Source organism: Cynoglossus semilaevis, chromosome 3, assembly GCF_000523025.1.
Source record: "Cynoglossus semilaevis isolate Cse_v1.0 chromosome 3, Cse_v1.0, whole genome shotgun sequence".
NCBI lineage: Eukaryota > Metazoa > Chordata > Actinopteri > Pleuronectiformes > Cynoglossidae > Cynoglossus > Cynoglossus semilaevis.
Window position 1 is genome coordinate 4,035,139 of NC_024309.1, and position 16,952 is coordinate 4,052,090.

The 16,952-nt window shown below is 39.4% G+C and overlaps 3 protein-coding genes across 4 annotated transcripts; 2 read left to right on the forward strand and 1 right to left on the reverse strand.

The window, feature by feature from the left end:
* Positions 1-397: 397 nt before the first annotated feature.
* Positions 398-4,938, forward strand: rec8b (REC8 meiotic recombination protein b). Of its 2 annotated transcripts, none has more exons than XM_008307513.3 (8): positions 398-640; positions 846-864; positions 1,078-1,195; positions 1,301-1,370; positions 1,489-1,553; positions 2,119-2,200; positions 2,327-2,393; positions 2,730-4,938. In XM_008307513.3, the coding sequence occupies exons 1-8, from the start codon at positions 598-600 to the stop codon at positions 2,809-2,811; spliced, it is 546 nt and encodes a 181-aa protein (XP_008305735.1). In that variant the 5' UTR covers positions 398-597; the 3' UTR covers positions 2,812-4,938. The 2 variants fall into 2 exon arrangements, with proteins under 2 accessions (XP_008305735.1, XP_008305736.1); XM_008307514.3 differs by having other exon boundaries at positions 486-640; positions 789-864; positions 2,730-4,270.
* On the forward strand, positions 4,172-6,849 carry LOC103376958 (uncharacterized). Its single transcript, XM_008307546.2, has 5 exons — positions 4,172-4,213; positions 4,850-5,106; positions 5,185-5,284; positions 5,356-5,485; positions 5,909-6,849. Exons 1-5 carry the CDS (start codon positions 4,172-4,174, stop codon positions 5,989-5,991), a joined length of 612 nt encoding a protein of 203 aa, XP_008305768.1. The 3' UTR covers positions 5,992-6,849.
* A 134-nt stretch (positions 6,850-6,983) lies between these two features.
* Positions 6,984-16,952, reverse strand: ipo4 (importin 4). The gene is made up of 30 exons (XM_025054506.1): positions 16,395-16,952; positions 15,542-15,628; positions 15,367-15,446; positions 15,221-15,262; positions 14,689-14,839; positions 14,068-14,202; positions 13,904-13,969; positions 13,372-13,473; positions 13,203-13,286; positions 12,937-13,092; positions 12,793-12,846; positions 12,519-12,628; positions 12,313-12,421; positions 12,059-12,188; positions 11,815-11,928; positions 11,528-11,641; positions 11,310-11,433; positions 11,005-11,116; positions 10,795-10,922; positions 10,372-10,449; positions 10,135-10,192; positions 9,739-9,844; positions 9,417-9,610; positions 9,264-9,311; positions 8,931-9,056; positions 8,612-8,838; positions 8,375-8,507; positions 8,125-8,229; positions 7,846-7,915; positions 6,984-7,730 (listed from the first exon to the last, which is right to left on the reverse strand). Exons 1-30 carry the CDS (start codon positions 16,458-16,460, stop codon positions 7,600-7,602), a joined length of 3,240 nt encoding a protein of 1,079 aa, XP_024910274.1. The 5' UTR covers positions 16,461-16,952; the 3' UTR covers positions 6,984-7,599.

The following is a 16,952-nucleotide window of genomic DNA, read 5'->3' on the forward strand; positions in this document are numbered from 1 at the left end:
TGAACATTAATGAGTAATCTGTATTTTACTAAGTCTTTTGTTAACGATTGATTAACCTTGTTTTTTACTGTTTGCCAGTAAAAGAAGGACAATAAATGAAGATAGAGCTACTATACTGAACATTTACTGTGTTTTTATATTTGATATTGACAGTTAATAGCAGATGTGATACCCACAATTGACTTTCTTCATGATGGAATACTTTATGTCCCTATAAGACTAGGCGCTTGTCAATTTACTTCGTTTTAAGGTTAAGGTCAAACTTTATTGATTCAGTACTGGGAAAATCATTGCAGTACAGCGGCAACACAACAACAACTACATCTAGAAGAATTCAAGATAAAAAAAAAAGTCCAGTGATACCCCAACCATTTGACACTTATTGTGCATGGGCAGAATATATTGCACTTTTCAAAGAGCCTTTGATCCTCTGAAGTAAAGCTACTTGGCGATGATGGTGTCATGACAAAAGCTATAATCTGAATCTGTTTCCCTGAAAACAATAATATATAATAACATGACTTCCTCTTCTTAAGGAGACACTCTCTTCAGAGAATATTCACAAAGAAATAAACTAAAAGAGTAAACCATAGAAAAATGCAAAATCATGTGTGTCAACTGCCTTTGAACAGCTCCACAGGTGAATATGAGCCATAATAAACCATGTTACCTTTGTTATGACCAGGCTTGTGTGCTTGTGTACTGAAGGGAGGACAAAATGATTGTAGATTTTATTACAGACTCCGTTTATCAACAGTTTAATATCTACTGATTTTTCTGTTTTCCAGAGATAATTCAACACTTTGGTTTTTATTTTTCCTTGTGCTAAAATATCCTTGTGGTAGACATGGCTGAGTCTGACAGGTTGGTGCACACATGCACACACACTCACACTACCCACTCAAATACCCTCTCACTTGGCAGGGACCTGCAAAATGTTCCCATAACAATAACATTTTATATCAAATGAATAATCTAAACTTTACCCAAGTTGAAAACATTTAATTAAGTTTTCTTCTTCTATTATCTACTTTGCTATACTAAACAGTACTGTCTAACGCTTTTTCTGTTTGACAGGTTGATCTTAAATGGCCATGATAACCTGAACTCCATAGAGAGTGCTGAAGGAGCTCAGGACCCGTTCTTTGGTTTCATTAACACACACCAAAATCTCAGTCCTTTTGAAATATACGAGGTACAACAAATGTATTAGACCATAACTGAACGCGTGGCACACCATTCAATTAATGTTCGTATTATTCATATTCTGTTTTCTATTTTCTAATTTACTGATCCGCAGTCCACGCTCATGTATGAAGAGGACGGTTCACAGCACCCTCTGGTGCCGAGTCCTGAAACAACACCACAAGGTGAGTTATCTGTTAACAGCCGTTCTGAAGGGTTAATCTGTAGGTAAATCTCTTTAACATTCAGTTATCCTTGTGCTTCCATCACATTCTGTTTCATCCTTTTACTTTGTTAATGCAGATTTAACATTAAGTCCAGATTCTATCACTCTGATGGAGGAGCAGTTCATCCTCTCCAATGCTGAGGTAAACTGTTGGTTTGAATTCTGTAACGGGGAACATCACATCATATTTTTGTATATAACATGTTGACTGGGTGAAGTATGCTTTTCATTCTATGGTCTTAATGTTGGGACTAAGAAAGAACAGATAACGGATAATAAAGAAAGCTTTTATTGTCATTATTCACAGAATGTGCCTTTTGTGGTCTATACACCGTAAAATATTAAATAAATAGAAATCAAATTAAATGAGGTGAAACAAAAAGGCCGGGAAGTGGAAAGTGGGTGTAAAATTATCTCCGAGCTCCAACAGACCATAAAAAAGTGTGAGTTATAGTCTCTCCCCTGGCCCTGAAGTTAGCAGCCTCTTTATTAGATCAGAGCAATAACATTCCTCCTGAAACTTCATAAACAGACACATCGCTGTTGACTCAATGAAACCTTAATTAAATACGCCAGTCCTCATACGCTGATCATTTGTGTCTTGTGGCCCTTACTCATCCTTGAACAATTTCCACCTTTTGTTCTTAGATTTTAACCAAAATGTCTTTAATTTCTGACTCAGAGAATCTGCCCTGTGCCTCCTACAGTGTTTCGAGGGAGATGACTTACCTGAAGTCACAGCCAGAGAGATCGACCTTCTGATGCATCAACCGGACCAGTTCTACATAGGTGTGTTCACACTTGATTTTTTCAACTATTGTAGCTTTGCTGTGAGTGTTAGCAACTATTTGTTACCTGGTCTTTGTTGTTGTTTTTTTTTAACATGTTTTTGTCATGTACATGTGTGACGAACAGAGATGGAGGAACAGCAGACCAGAGACGGGACCAGGGATCTGATAGGAGAAATGTCTTTCATTGACCAGTGAGTCTTCAAGAGAATCTAATATGTGGCTAAACTTTTTGGACTAGTGAGCACTTTTAGTTGGTGTTTACCATTTATTTCAGATTTCCATTTTATTTTGTATTGACGTCCAATTTGTGTGGTATATAGTAAAAGGGGAGAAAAGTGTGACAGTAAATTACTGAATAATATTAAGGCGAATATGCACTATATATTCAGTTACATATTCAATTAAGCAAAAGTAGAACTTGCAGGACATAGACCATGACGTGGAATACATCAATGTTCTTCTACTTCTCATCAGTCTTCTTACTGAGATGAGGTGTGTCCGTCTGAAAGTGTGTTTGTTGTTTGCAGGCTGAATAGAATAGTTGCAGAAGCAGAGCAGGATGATGTGGAAGAAAGGGTGTTTTGGAAAGGAGACCATCCTGAAAAATAAAAGTGAAGATTGATTAAACTAGGTCCATACTTTTGTTTTTATAAGAATTTAATTTATTTAGCAATAACTTGTATTGTTCTCAGGTAATTTTCTCTTTTACAATTGTTTTTGTTGTATTTGTTATTATGTTTTTTTTCTCTTAATCAGAGGTCAAATGTAGATAAAAATAGCAAGCTTACAAAGAAAATCTGTGGAAAAAATGTAGCTGTAAATGTGTTTTTATTTTCCTACATATAGACTATTGTAATAGCTTGAGTTCAGGTTTATTTTAAACACCTCAAATTTTTCTTCAGCCATTTATGCTAAATAAGAGTGTCACCAAATAAAAAAATAGGATTTTGTATGTATTTTCAACAACATAAAAAAAGCCTAATTGCTACAAGTGGGATATAATGCTTATATACGGAATAAGATGGGAGAAGATTAGTTTATTTATCATTTATTTATATAAACTGTGATTGCCATATCATGTACGTTGTAAAGTTGCTATGATGTTATTTAGGTTAACTTGTTTTTTTTTTCCTTGTGTAAATTAAATGACTTTGAAATGCTGTTGACTCTGAAATGCCAATGCTGTTGGTCACATATTGTTCTTTGCCCGTATCTAAATCAGTGTAAGGTTCAGATGAAATTGTTACATTTTCTGTTTGTGAAACCAGACTGAGATGTCACACAGACATCGGACCAACAAAAACAACCAGTGGCTGTTCATACTGCAGGAACACACTCTGAGCTGAGAACTAAAGGTTGCACTGACGACAGAGGGCTGAACATTTGTTGTCTTTCCATCGACTTATCTCTTTACCATTGTTTCAGTTAATTAAACTCCAGCTCTGCCATCCTTTACTGGCTGTTTAAGCCAAAAGGATTAGTGATCCATTATTTTTACTGCCTCTTACTGCTCCTTCTGTTCATCTGCAGTGTAATTAACTCTGTGGCACCATCATTACTTCTCTGTATTTCTGTTCAAACAATGCAACACGGTTATATGATGTGTTGTTTCTCAATGTGTGGTTGGGGTTATGGTCTTCTTGTTTATTTTTTGCTCAGCTCTCCGGTGCTACCTGTTAGTCAGATATGGTACAACCTGTCACAACAAACAAGTAGTACTTCTGGCATGAATATTCTCATTTACATTCTTCACACAAGGATGTAAAATTGACTTGACTTAACCAGCAGAGGTCTCTTATGTCTCCTTTGAGTCTTTGCAGACCCATAGAACAAACTGCATTACTGCAGCAGGGAAAGAAAAACAAAAGTTGCTGATGCAGTGACGCCTGTGGAACACAGAAAGTCGAACTGAAACAAACATCTTTGAAACACTTGATGAAACACTTGATTTGTTGTGGCTTCACATGGAATGTGTTGCGTTGGGACACGGCCCCCATCGAGCAACAACAACGTGAGTTGAAGTGTCATTAGTTTTCATCTCACGGGGCCCTACCATTTACACCGAGTACATACTTTTGTGATGCTGAAATAACGGCACGTCGTGATGACCCCATAAATCAAGCTCGACTTCTCAAACATGAACATTACGTCTCATTAAACAGCCATAAATCTGCAGTGCACTTTGAAAGTGCAATAAAATGACATAGTGATGTGTCATCGTGGATTTTACTCTCGTCCTGTGACATAAATCCAGTTTTTATTATTTATTTGAAGGCTATAAGAATTAAGATCCAGTATTAATTTAATTGAGGGCAGAAATACAAATTAACTTCTGATGTCAGCCACATATCCACTCAAACACACACACACACCAACTGTCCATCACCACAGTGTAATAAACCTCACAGCTGAGCGACACATAACACACATCCTCACCAGCTGCTTATATCAGGCAGGAGGTCCAGAGCGACGTCTGTGTGAGGCGGATACTTCCCAGAAGGCTTCAACATCAGTGGGAGCAGAGCTTTGAATCATCAGACCTGAGAAGGAGAAGACGGCAGATCACTGTTGGCATCAACACGCAACGTTAATCCAGAAGGGACAGAAGTGAAGGAAAACTACACAATTTTCCATTTTGGGAATATAGGGGGGGAAAGAAAAAGTCAAGCTGGCGGCAGATGAGGAAAAGAGCTTGTTGGTGGAGGAGGAGGAGGATCAGGCCAGCAGAGGATCAGACAGTCCTGCAGACAGGGAGTCTCCTGGGCCACATGACAAGATAGTCCGTGTTAAGGTGGACTGGAACGTCCCCATGTCAGTGGTGCTGCCCATTCAGATGCAAGTCGACCTCACAAACCAGGAGTTCCCTTTCCTGGACACAACCTTGGCTGATCTGGGCATCAAAGAGTGAGTGTTTTTCAGGTGTGTGTCAGATTTAACCTCTGTCTTGAGTTGACTAAAAGATCTGACTTCTTGTGAACACAGATCTGAGGTGAAAGAGAGGGTGGTCTGGGTGGACACGAAGAAGACGCAGGTGAAGAACAAAGCAGGGAGGCTGAAGGAGAAGGAGATCACCATCCTGGAGGTACAATGGAACTAGGCATGGTAGTCACTAACATAATAAAAAACTCACTTTGATAATTGTCTTGGTCTTAGGTGAGGGTCAAAGCCCAGAAACCTGGAGATCCTGCGCTGCAGGAGGTGCTGTACAGCACCGAGGCCCACACTGACCGCTCCTTCTGCCGCACAGGGATGGACATACTGCCCTGGAAACAGAGATACACGGGTCAGTGGGAAAACTTGAATTTGAATTATTTCACACATCTGATGAAAGAGAAGGGCTCAGTCTGATGCTGTATTTATATTTTGTGTGTGTCAGCTGTCAGTCAGGGAAATACAAACATACCTTCATGAAACTATTTGATTCACTGTGACCGTGCTGCCAACATGTAGGACGGCATCATAACAGAATGCTAAATCATCAGGCTGAGGGATGACATCACCACAAACATGACAGCAGTGTCTAAATAAAACCCTGGACGTCAGCGGTCGCAGGAATCTGTGAAAACCTCACTTGCCCCGGGGTTGGATGTTTGTTTGGTTTTGACATTATATAATCACAGATGCAGCTTAATGTTGTTATTGCAGTGATTGATCGGACACTGTTCAGAGATGTCATTATTACCTCACCTCATTGTGTTTGTTTTAGAGGACAACGTCTTGTCACCAGTGAACATGACAATGGCGTTGGATGGGGGAAACAACCAGCCTGACCTGACGAAGGAGATCTGAAGAAACTAAAGAGCCAACATTCAGTTCAATGCAGACAGGGAATACTTTAACTTTAAACTGACATGCAGTGTTTGTGTGAATGGCTTAGTGTGTTGTTGCCTTCTGGCATGGTCAACCATTTGTAAAAAGGGAGGATGCCCCGAACAGCAAAAAAAAAATTGTAAACATCAGCTTGACAAAGACCAAAATTATTAACAGAAATATAATTCTTTGTTGTCTTTTAAATGTGTTTTGGTGGAGCTGAGGATTTTAACATGACATTTCCAAACATTTCAACTTTATTCCTATTGTACACTTTTTACCTTAACACTAAAGCATTGTTTCTCAACTAAAATACATAATATCCAAAAAAATATATATTTAAAGCTTCCATATATAAAGCCTACATGTTCTAAAAGGTAACTCAACAATTCCCCAGCTCCATGTAAAACCCTATTGGAAAAAAATAAAAATAATAATTAGTCATTTTATCAGCATTATCATTTTCAAGCAAATGCTGTTCACACAAAGACACACAATGACAAAAACAAAAAAACATACTTTACCTGTACCATTTTTAAACAAAAAAATAATTTTGTGATTTTTACTTCACAGTATTTTAATTAATTAATCTTAATAAAGTTGCATTTAAATACATGCTGTCCTTCACATGTTGACATAGTGTTCTGCGGTTGGATGATTTAATGAAAAATTAAATCATCTTTGGAGATTTGTATCAGGGGTTCGTCTGTATTAAATTATTACTCAAGAGTCCTGAAAGATTTTGGACACACACAAGTAATATTGCATCTATACACATAAATCAGTTTTCTACTCAAGTCTCAGGGCACATTTGTGCCAAATTCCATAAAGGTGAATCATGTGAACAGGCAGGAGGGGCAGCAGACAGAAGCCATCATTCCTCTCTGGTGGTTCACAGACTTCAAACAGCATCATCTTCACCGTAATGTTTGCTGTGGATTTAATATATCAGAAAATAAAGGAATAATAACTTTTTTTCTGGAGATCAAATTTATTACCTCATATTTCATAGCAAAATCAGAGCTCTGTCCAAATATTTGTAAAGAGGGGATCTCATCAGTGTGTAGGAATGACAGGGAATCAAGAGTAAAACAAAGCTAACAACAAACAGCCCGGGGGAAAAAATATACGGCTGAATATGACAACACTTCATAAGGACCTGCCAATACAGGAATAAATTAACTGCAAAATGTAATAATACTATAGTAGTGCTGTGCTGATGAAAATAGTTTTTGGTAGGGGTGGGGATGACTAAGCATGAGAGTGTTCTGCTATATCTGTATACATTAAAAATAGGATTTTTAATAGGAAAGGATCAGCTGATTCTTCTCTGTGTTCAAACATTTCAACTATAGTCAATACTAACGTCTCCAAATCCTCTGATAATCACTCACTTAACTCACAGACTTCAGTGTAATCAGCACAAGGGAGTGAAGCTAAAAGATGGCTGAACTTGGTGTTGGAGAAAGGATGACTTCTACTAAGAATAAAGAGTATTTCCCACCCCTACCTATGTTTAAGGTCACCATGACTGACAACAGTCCCATTTTTCCTCCAACAATAATAAAGTGTATATCTGAAATTTGGCTATGAGGCAGACATGGCTGTGCTGAGTTTGGCCTGCTGCTCTCCACTGAGTGACATCACGGACGCCTGGAAATCTGCTGAGTGGCTCTGAGCGAACTCCCTCATCAGCATGACCGTGGTCCTCTGAGTTTCTGTGGAGAAAAAGGAAAATCATCAAATTCATTTCATTTGGGAAGTAAAATGTTTCACATGCTGCACACAAACAACAGCCTCTGAAGTCCAAAGAGGCTCAACCTGGGTCTCTACCTTCATCAACGTCTTTGTGGCCCAGGATGTGTGTGGAAGCGGCAACTATGGGCTTCATGAGTTTCACAGTCTGACAATGAAAAGAACAGAACTTTGACATTACATCAGCACCACCGTTAGATTAGCATTTTATATTTAACCTGAATTTCTCTTTGTGTTTTGTCTGTTGTTGCCTTGTGTTTTAGTTTCATTCTGAACACATTAGACTGTCTATATGAGTATGTCAATGTCTAGTCTCTACACTGCTCATCTGAGCTGGTGTCCAGCTGTGTTCTGTACCAAAGCAGGACTGTGTGTGTAGAGCCTGGCCAGGCAGTTGAACACTGTTTTGTTTTCCTCCATGTCTTCTTTAAGGGGAAGCCGAGCTACGAGAGCAGGGACGACCTGTGTCACAGAGAAAAGGGTCAAGATGGGACATCGACACTTATTACAGAAATCTTTAATATTTTCTGTTAAACTTGACATTGTTTGGTTTCCTTTCATTTAAAAGAACACAAAATTTAAATGTAAAAATGCAGCATGAACTTACCTGCTCTAGGGGAACAGCATCTATGTTACCCGTAATCATCCTGCAGAGGGCACCACACAGGTTGTCAATCACTGACAGGTCTGTCTCTTTGGCCAGCAGGTTAGAAAACACAGATAGCATCATAGGATAATCTCTGGGAAACAATTGGTTAAGGAAAATCTTTTGCTTGAACACTTGACAACATTTTTTTTGTTTGCTTCAGTGCACAAAAAGACAATTTTGCATCGAGCAGGATACGATACGACGATAGGTCCAGCAGCCTCGGCCAGGCAGCCCAGTCCAAACACGCTGTTGTTGCGAACCTCAGCGTCTCTGTCCTTCACTCCAGCAACCAGAACAGGAAGTAAACGGTTGGACAATCGTCCGGCCAGTCCTCTTCCGCCAGGTACGCTCACCAGAGCTTGAAGGATTTCTCCGATTGTTCCCAAAGAGAAGGAGCGTTCAGCTTCTGTGCATGATGTTTTCTTATTAAATAGAAAAACATGAATTTTAATCTGGTAAACAAAGACCAAAAACTGCCCCTGCTCTATATGGGATTTTTTTTCAAGAGACTTACAGCTTTGCTCATGATGAGAGGCAGCAGGTCATTGAGGAAAGGAGCAAAGCTGTCTGCAGGGACAGAGGCGGCCAACAGGGGGATTCCTTCTCCTGCATACTCCTGCAGCATAGCATCGTACTCAGCCTGGAACAAACCAAAATTACAAGAAATTATTACGAGTTACAGGGCCATTATATCACTAACACTTAATTTAACTTAAGTTATTTTCAGAATAAAAGTCTTGTCTTGATAAATGAAAACATGTTTTGTTGTTACAAATTCAATATGCAGAATCCAAATTATCACAAATGATAACACAAGTTGATATAATGTGAAAGTGTATTTACTAACCTGTTGTTCTTCATCGTCAGCATCATCACCACCATCCTGACAAACCATCTGAACAGAGAGGAGGAAATGAGAAAAATATTAGAGGAGGAAATCAGAGGAGATAGCATCACTGGGTGAATGATGTTTCCACCTTATCCCTCATCTGTGCTTCACCTTTTTCTTGAGAAGGTCCCGGATGACAAAGCAGACCTCTTTGAGGCGCGTAGGATTTTTAAAAACCTCCCCCTTGCAGGACTTGATGACGTTGTTCATAGATTCCACGATGGCCATGGCCACCTCACGCTCAGGCTCTGTCCGCACCGTTTCCAAAAGTACCGGCATCACCAGTTCCAGCAACTTCATCAGAGCTGAGTAAGGATGAGAGGCAAGGATGTCAGCCAGAGTGGAGTGCAAAAGGCATGAAGTCATACATCTATTTGGTTTGCTAGTTAGCTAGCACCAACATTTAACAGATGATCAAGAGACAAAGTTTTACCGTGGTGGTTTGACTCGGTCTGATTCTCCTTCCACACTTTGTGCTGAGCACGACAGAACTGACCCATGGCACTGAACGCTGCCCGGCGAACATCCTCGTGAGGATACTAAGAAAACAGAATCACAGAATCAAGTCAGACCACAAGGGATAAAGTGACAAAGGACAAACATGATCACAGAACTTCATGACAAGGGTATGGTAATCTGTCACAAGTGGACAGATTATTTTACTGGTACGGTAAATACAAATTGTATTACATTTTAAGGAAATTGATTTAAAAAAGATTTGAAGAAGACAGTTATATTGAGGACAAATGCATCCTACTGTAAAGCATTATGCACCCAGACATTAGTTTGGGCACAGAACATAGATGAACAATCAGGCCAATCAACTCACATCTCTCATCTCATAAACTTCCTGGAAACTGGACTCCAGGAATTCCTGAAATGCAATGCTGTCGACAGAAACCAAACAACAAATGATGAGATTACATATAAAATGCTGTGAGAAGTGATAGAGCAGCTAAAGTTATGGTAATGTTTTTTAGCAATTTGGTTGTCGGAGTAAGTAGTAGTAATAACAGGTCTTTTACATAAATGGAAGAGGTTTTTTTAATGTGAAAGAAATGTGTACCCCGTGTTGAAGGCAATTTCTCCCAGTGCATCACAGGCGTCCTCCTTCTCATCAATGTAGGCATTCTCAACACTGAACCTGAGAGAAGATAGATATTTGTGTCAAATGTAAAGGTACATTTCTGACATCTTTTTGGTGATACAGGAAGCTGAGCAGTGACTAATATGGACACAATTAACAAAATCTATATTGGATAAAAAACAAGAAATGTCAGAAGTTGGTGAACAAAGAATGATGGGTGCATTAACCTTGTACATTTGGCTTTGGCTGACAAATAAGTTAATCTTATCAGGAATAAATTTTCTTTTCACTAGTCAAAAGCATGTGTTAGCTGAAAATCCAGTTAATCTTCAATGGATGTATTTTGAACCCAAATAAACGTTTTAATCAGCATCAGTGTACGTTAATCTTTCTGATTATTACCCAGTGATATCCTCAACATCTGGCTTAGGTTCATCATCTGTAAAGTCATCTATATCCTTTTCATCTGTTTCTTCATTCTCTTCCTCATCATCCAGCAGCACAAATGTTTTGTCCTCCTCGAGATGTGGCTGAACAAAGTGTAGGATCAAAAGTTAGATACACCTTCACTTTACACCTTGAATCTGAGGGCATGGAGTATTGGTTTTGTACCGTGATGCCCTCATTAGATTTGAGGGCGTGCAGCATGACTGTTGTTATAGCAGTAAGGTGAGGGGTCAGGCACTCAGGGCTGACTGTGGAGATGGCCGAATAGAGACAGTACCTGCAGGAGGCAGAAAAAGGAGGGAAACGTAATAATTAACAACTGGAGGAGAGAGAGAACATAATAAATCCTTTTGTTATTGTTATGTTGAACTGAAAGGACATCACACCCAGTTACCCATTGGTAAATGGTGATTAGCTGGACTAACTGAAGTTGCCAAAAAAGCATTCAATACTAATTTGTAGCTACATACGTGCATCGTCGTAAATCAGGGTCATCGATAGTGTCTGTGAGGTTGAGGCCCAGTTGAACGCACTCTGCAGCCAGTGGACTGAAGACATCTTTCCCAATGGTACGGGCCAGAACAGAGAGTGTGTCTGAGAACAACAAAACAATAGGTTAGTGATGTCATTATGTGAATAAATCAAAGTGAGATTTGGAAATCAGATGAACATCTGTTTGTTAACCTACCCAGTGACTGAGTTTGCAGTGACCTCATTTCTTCTGCAGTAGCAGTCAGGAAGCCCTTTAGACTTTCAATGATCGGAGGGAAATAAGGAACTAGAAGCTCTTTGGCAGCATTGGCTGAGAAGAAAAAAGGAGCCTCGATGAGTCAGGAGCAGAATATTTTACTCCATCAACTATAGTTTTTAAAGCTCAGAAACAGAGTGGATGAAGTGCGATGTACGAGTATTACATTGACTATAACTGTAAATGTAACTATCTAATAACAACAACAGTTGTCTTTGACGTCTTACCAATGGCACCTATGGCAGACACAGCCAGCTCCCTGATCTTGAAGTTTTCTGTGTTGTTCAGGGCAGAAAACATGGTTTCCATCAGAGTGGGCAGGTAGGGTTCAATATCTGAGCCTATGAAGAGAAAAAAAAAAAAACAAGAAAACCATGTACTGTTTAGTAGTGGTCACCGGTTCAAGAGCTTTCCTGTCACAGTAAACAAGATTTCCTACTTCAGTCATTTATGATGATTAGTCTACCGTACCTAGGTTCTCCATGAAGTTCTCCAGGGCATAGAAGGCCTTGGTAATGTGACCAACCTTGGCGTCATTCAAGGATGAAAGGTATCCCAACAGTAAAGGCATCAACTCTGAACAGTACTTGCTTACTTCAGGCTTAAAATAATACAAAAAAACATTTTAGCATTCTATAGTGTATTGTAGTGGTGCTGAGCTGGTATTAATCAAACAATCACTGAATCTGGCGTGTATAGTAAGTGAGTGTTTTTTTCTGAGCTACCTGTAAGTGTTCAGAGAACTGTCCCAGGGCAAAAAGGCCGGCACACCTCACCACCTGATTACTGTCTGACAGACTCTGGCAAACCGCTTGCAGCATCGGTGACAACATCCTGACAGACAGAGCCACACATTACTAAGTAAGAAAAATACTGTGTATACTTGTCACTGTCAAAATAAATATTGCATAAAAATGACAGCTAAACACACTTGGTGCGTATGTGGTCGGCACATCCTTCTGCCAGGACAGCAAGACACAAGAGACCCCCCTTCCGCTGATATGGGTTTTCACTGGCCAGACAGGCTTGAGTGAGAGGCATCTGGTCAAATAAATGTAGAATGTCAGGAAGCAGTCATACAGCACTGTTTATTTAACAGGCATCAAACGGCATTTGAATGCAAAATAAAAGAGCTTATGATAATTACGGAAAAATGATTATTTATTAATGACTCTCTGTTACTCTGTTTTCAGGTAGATTCTTACCAGTTGTTGGAATAGTTTCTCTGGAGGCATATGGAGAGCCATAGTGTCAATAACCTAAATGATTGAAAAATATTTTTTTGTGATTACTTATGATTCATGTAGTAACTGAACAACATTGATACTACTAAATTTCCCTCTCTGTACCTGTGCGGCACATTGTTTGGGATTGTCACTGTCTGGGTCTTCTCCATCAGCATCTTCATCATCCTCTGGGTCCTGTTCACCAGGCGGAGGAGCAGCTGTCAGGATGGGGAAAATGGCTTGAAGGATTGGATTCAGCAACTTCTCCTTCAGCAACGCCTGTGCAGCAGAAGAGTCAAAAATTTAACACTCGAACAAACAGCTGGTTTTCTGGTCAAAATGTAAAAAAAAACATTTAAATGGCTAATAGTAGAAAGCAGTGACTTTACCTTACTCTTCAGCTTGACTAAGAAGGTGATACATGAGAGAGCCTTCACTCGCAAAGAGTCGCTGTGTGTGGTGTCTATGCCCACCTGATCCCAAAGACACAAACATCACAGATTAAACATTATTGATTTGTTAGCGTTAAACCCAAGAGGGAAGACATTTGGCTCCTACCTCTAAACAGAAGCGAACAATCTCGGCCACATGGGGGACGATGATTGACACCTCACATTCTATGAGCTCGTTCAACACCTCCATGGCTTCACTGGCTTTGTCCTAAATCAATGTAGACAAAATCAGTATAACCAAACCACAGTATATTTATGATCTTATATTCACTCAGCCTGCGTCTGTAATTGGTCACCATACTGGTTACATTGAAATCTGTTTAATGTTCATAGAGCACAATGTATTTTAAGTAAACAAAGGTGTGTCTCGTGGTAGGTCCGACTCTCACTCTGACTGTCTCTTACCCTGCAATACACTCAACTATACAGAACAAAACACACTTAACACGGAGCAATACACTTGGCCTCAACATCAACTGTGACCTGACCTGATGACCCGCGTACACGTCAACATACGCCTGAAGGACAGAAAAAAATAGCAACAATCACATTCTAATCAGGTCTCCTTTCATGCATGCAATATAGCACATTTCCAGGCACTTCGCAATTATGAAGAATCAACACTAATTTTAAATTACCTGATCTGCTTTGATAAGGTGTTTCAGGGCAGTGATCAGACTTGGGATGATCGCTCGCATTGGGTTCTAAAGGGCAGCAAAATGCATAATATTTACATAAACCACTATCCTTTATTCTGAAACAGCATTTGTTGATGTTGACACAATAACAAAAAAAACCTCACCATCTCCTCTGTGCCAGAGTATGCTGTGATGGTGGTGATGGAGAGGATGCAGTAGTAAAGTGCGGTCGGGTTGCTCAGGTCGCGCAGTACAGTGCTGAACAGCTGCAGCAGCTGGCAGTAGTGAGGCTTGGAAGGCTGCAGTACGGAAGACAACCAATGGGTCATTCGGGCCAACCTGTCAGGACAGTGACAAAGACGGTGTAACACAATATCACAGGTGTCTGGTTGCTTTGTATTATTTTCATACATGCTGTTCTCTGGTTGTTGCACAGATCTTGTGCACCAATGGTATATAAAAGATTGTTTTAAATTTTGGTTTATATATGTGCCTTTTTTGATGCAGTACTACTGTCGGACAGCAGGGGTGAGCTTAAAAAATGTTGACAATAATTCAAAATTAAAATTGTGTAATGTTCAGTCAATGTATTCTTGCATTGAAAAATTGTTGTAATTTAACTTAATTTTAACTTTAACAAATTATATTTGTTACGTTTTGGGAATACCAAACCAGGTGGTTAGCTGTTTTTCTAAAAGTCAGCATTATCATAGAGAACAACGAGACATGGCTTGACATCTACAACCGAGCTGGCTTCAAAAATGGCAGCTGACCACCAGTGGGGCAGTTGGGGTTTGGTCTTGTACCTGTCTCTCTTGGGGGTTTGTGCTCTTGGTTGCATCATTGAGGAACTGCAGCAGAGCAGGCCATCGCTCTGGTGTCTCATGTTTGACCAACATAGCACACAGCTGGGAGAGCGAGTGCTGCACTGTGTGCCTATACCATGAAAGATGAAAAACGAAACATTTATATTTTGTAATGTAAATTAGAAAGCACAAAATTTATTTTATACTTTTCGACAAAAAAAAGAACATCTTTGGCAAGGCCTCGTTAATTTTAACAGGTTTTCATTCAAGTTTTGAAGTTTGATTTCAAAGGTGTTCATTTTCTTGAACCCGATCAAATAAAATTTAACACAGCTGTACACTTGACAGCAATAAACTGACACACCTTGTCAGTGTGTGGGACGCCTGAGTGACGTGTCTGCTGACACCTTTTTAAAGTTATAATATTTGACACTTGTGCTTTTGATAACACATAAAAAAGCAGAAAATATGAAGAAAAAAACTTTTGTGTTATAAAAGGAGAACAACTTACTCTGTTTCCTGCACAAAGGCCTGCAACACCACCGCTTTGAGGCTGCAAGGGCAAGCAAGCAGGCAATAAAATTACAAATTGTTTTGAAACTGACTTAAGCTAAAGTATAATACATAATGTCTGTGACATGTGGGTGGGTGACAAACCTCTCTCTGTCATTAGGCATGATCTTACTCCACTGTTTCTTCACTCTCATCCTCAGTATCACTGCGGCTGACTGACGGATCTAAGAATTTTTTTTTTTAAAGATTAGTCTATGGTAAAAATAGTTGATTAATTATTCAGGCATTTTTAGTATTTTTTTTATTATTTTTTAAATACCTGCTGGTTTTGGGAGCCAGTCATGACAGCACACAGGGCTGGAATAATAGCTGGTTGTTTGAAAGCCTGTTTTAGCTGCTCAGTGGCCTAGAAAAGGGGCAAGGGAGACTATACACAATTAGGACAAAGCAAAAGCAGCAAGGTATAAAAACCATGAGCCATACACAACAGTCCTGGCAGCTTTACCATCCTTAACAGAACTGTTTCAATTAATAACATTAGTCAAATAATGTACACTTCCAACAGGAAGCTAACATATATTTAACAATCTGTGTTCCTGTATTACTCATACATAAACACTTTTACTTTGTGACTACATATTCATTGTGTTTGAATGTGACTTCAGAAGCCAAGTATCTTGGAAGAAGCAGCTGGCACTAGGATATTTTAAAGCATGGAATCTGCACCCTTTGAAATCTTTGGGCACCTGCTGAAAAAAATGATTAAGAAGCAGCAGCTAAATGGGCCTCTTTCCAATATTAATAAACAGTGACAATGTTTAGAAAAAAGGGGGAATATGTGTCACAAAGTATATATGAATATGAAGAATATGTTTACTTAACATCAAAATAAGTCAAATTAATTATATGTATTGGGTTAAAAATGTAGGCACCACCTACAGGTATTAATATATTAATACCTAGAGCTCGGCTAACATTCATTATCATAAAATAACTGTTATTCCCATTTACTTTTTGTATTTTTACCTCGATTAAGTATAGCAAAACGACTATACTTAAGTCATTTTGTATAAATTGTCACTAAAACTGACAATTTAGTGTCAGTTAGACACTAAGAAAGATGTAGTTTGTCAATTGACATTTAAGTTGAAAACAGTTAAGTAGCGTCCCACCTGCTGGATGACAGCGTTGTCGGGCTCTGTCAGCTGCAGCAGAAATCGCTCCAGTTCTTCTGTCATGTCGCTGTTTCAGATGTTTTCCTTCCGAAAATATGATAATAATATTCCTTCTGAACCTGGACTAAACGGACCACAACGGAGAGCCAAAACTAGCTAGGCGTACGTGTATTGACATGTAAACAGTAGCTCTGTGGGCAAATTAAAGCGGGAGATACCGCGTAGGAAGTAAAAATAATAAACTTTAATAAAACTTATGTCAGAGTTTTGTGAAGTTTTCAAGCAGAGGAGAGAGTGCACAGACAGCAGCTCGGGTTGCTGGTGCTGGTGCTTCAGCTGTCAGCACGAGGGAACGAGCCTTGGCCCGACACACAGAAACGTGTGAGAGGTGTTAAAGGGACCGGCACGTCTAACTCCGTTAGTGTGATGGAAACGAACAGCGCCCCCAATAGAACAGGAGGCCACTGTGCAGTTTGACTTTTAATACTTTGAACTAAGGATGTTGATGTTTTGTTGTCAATGGGTAGTTTACTCTCTATTTCCTCTTCATCATCA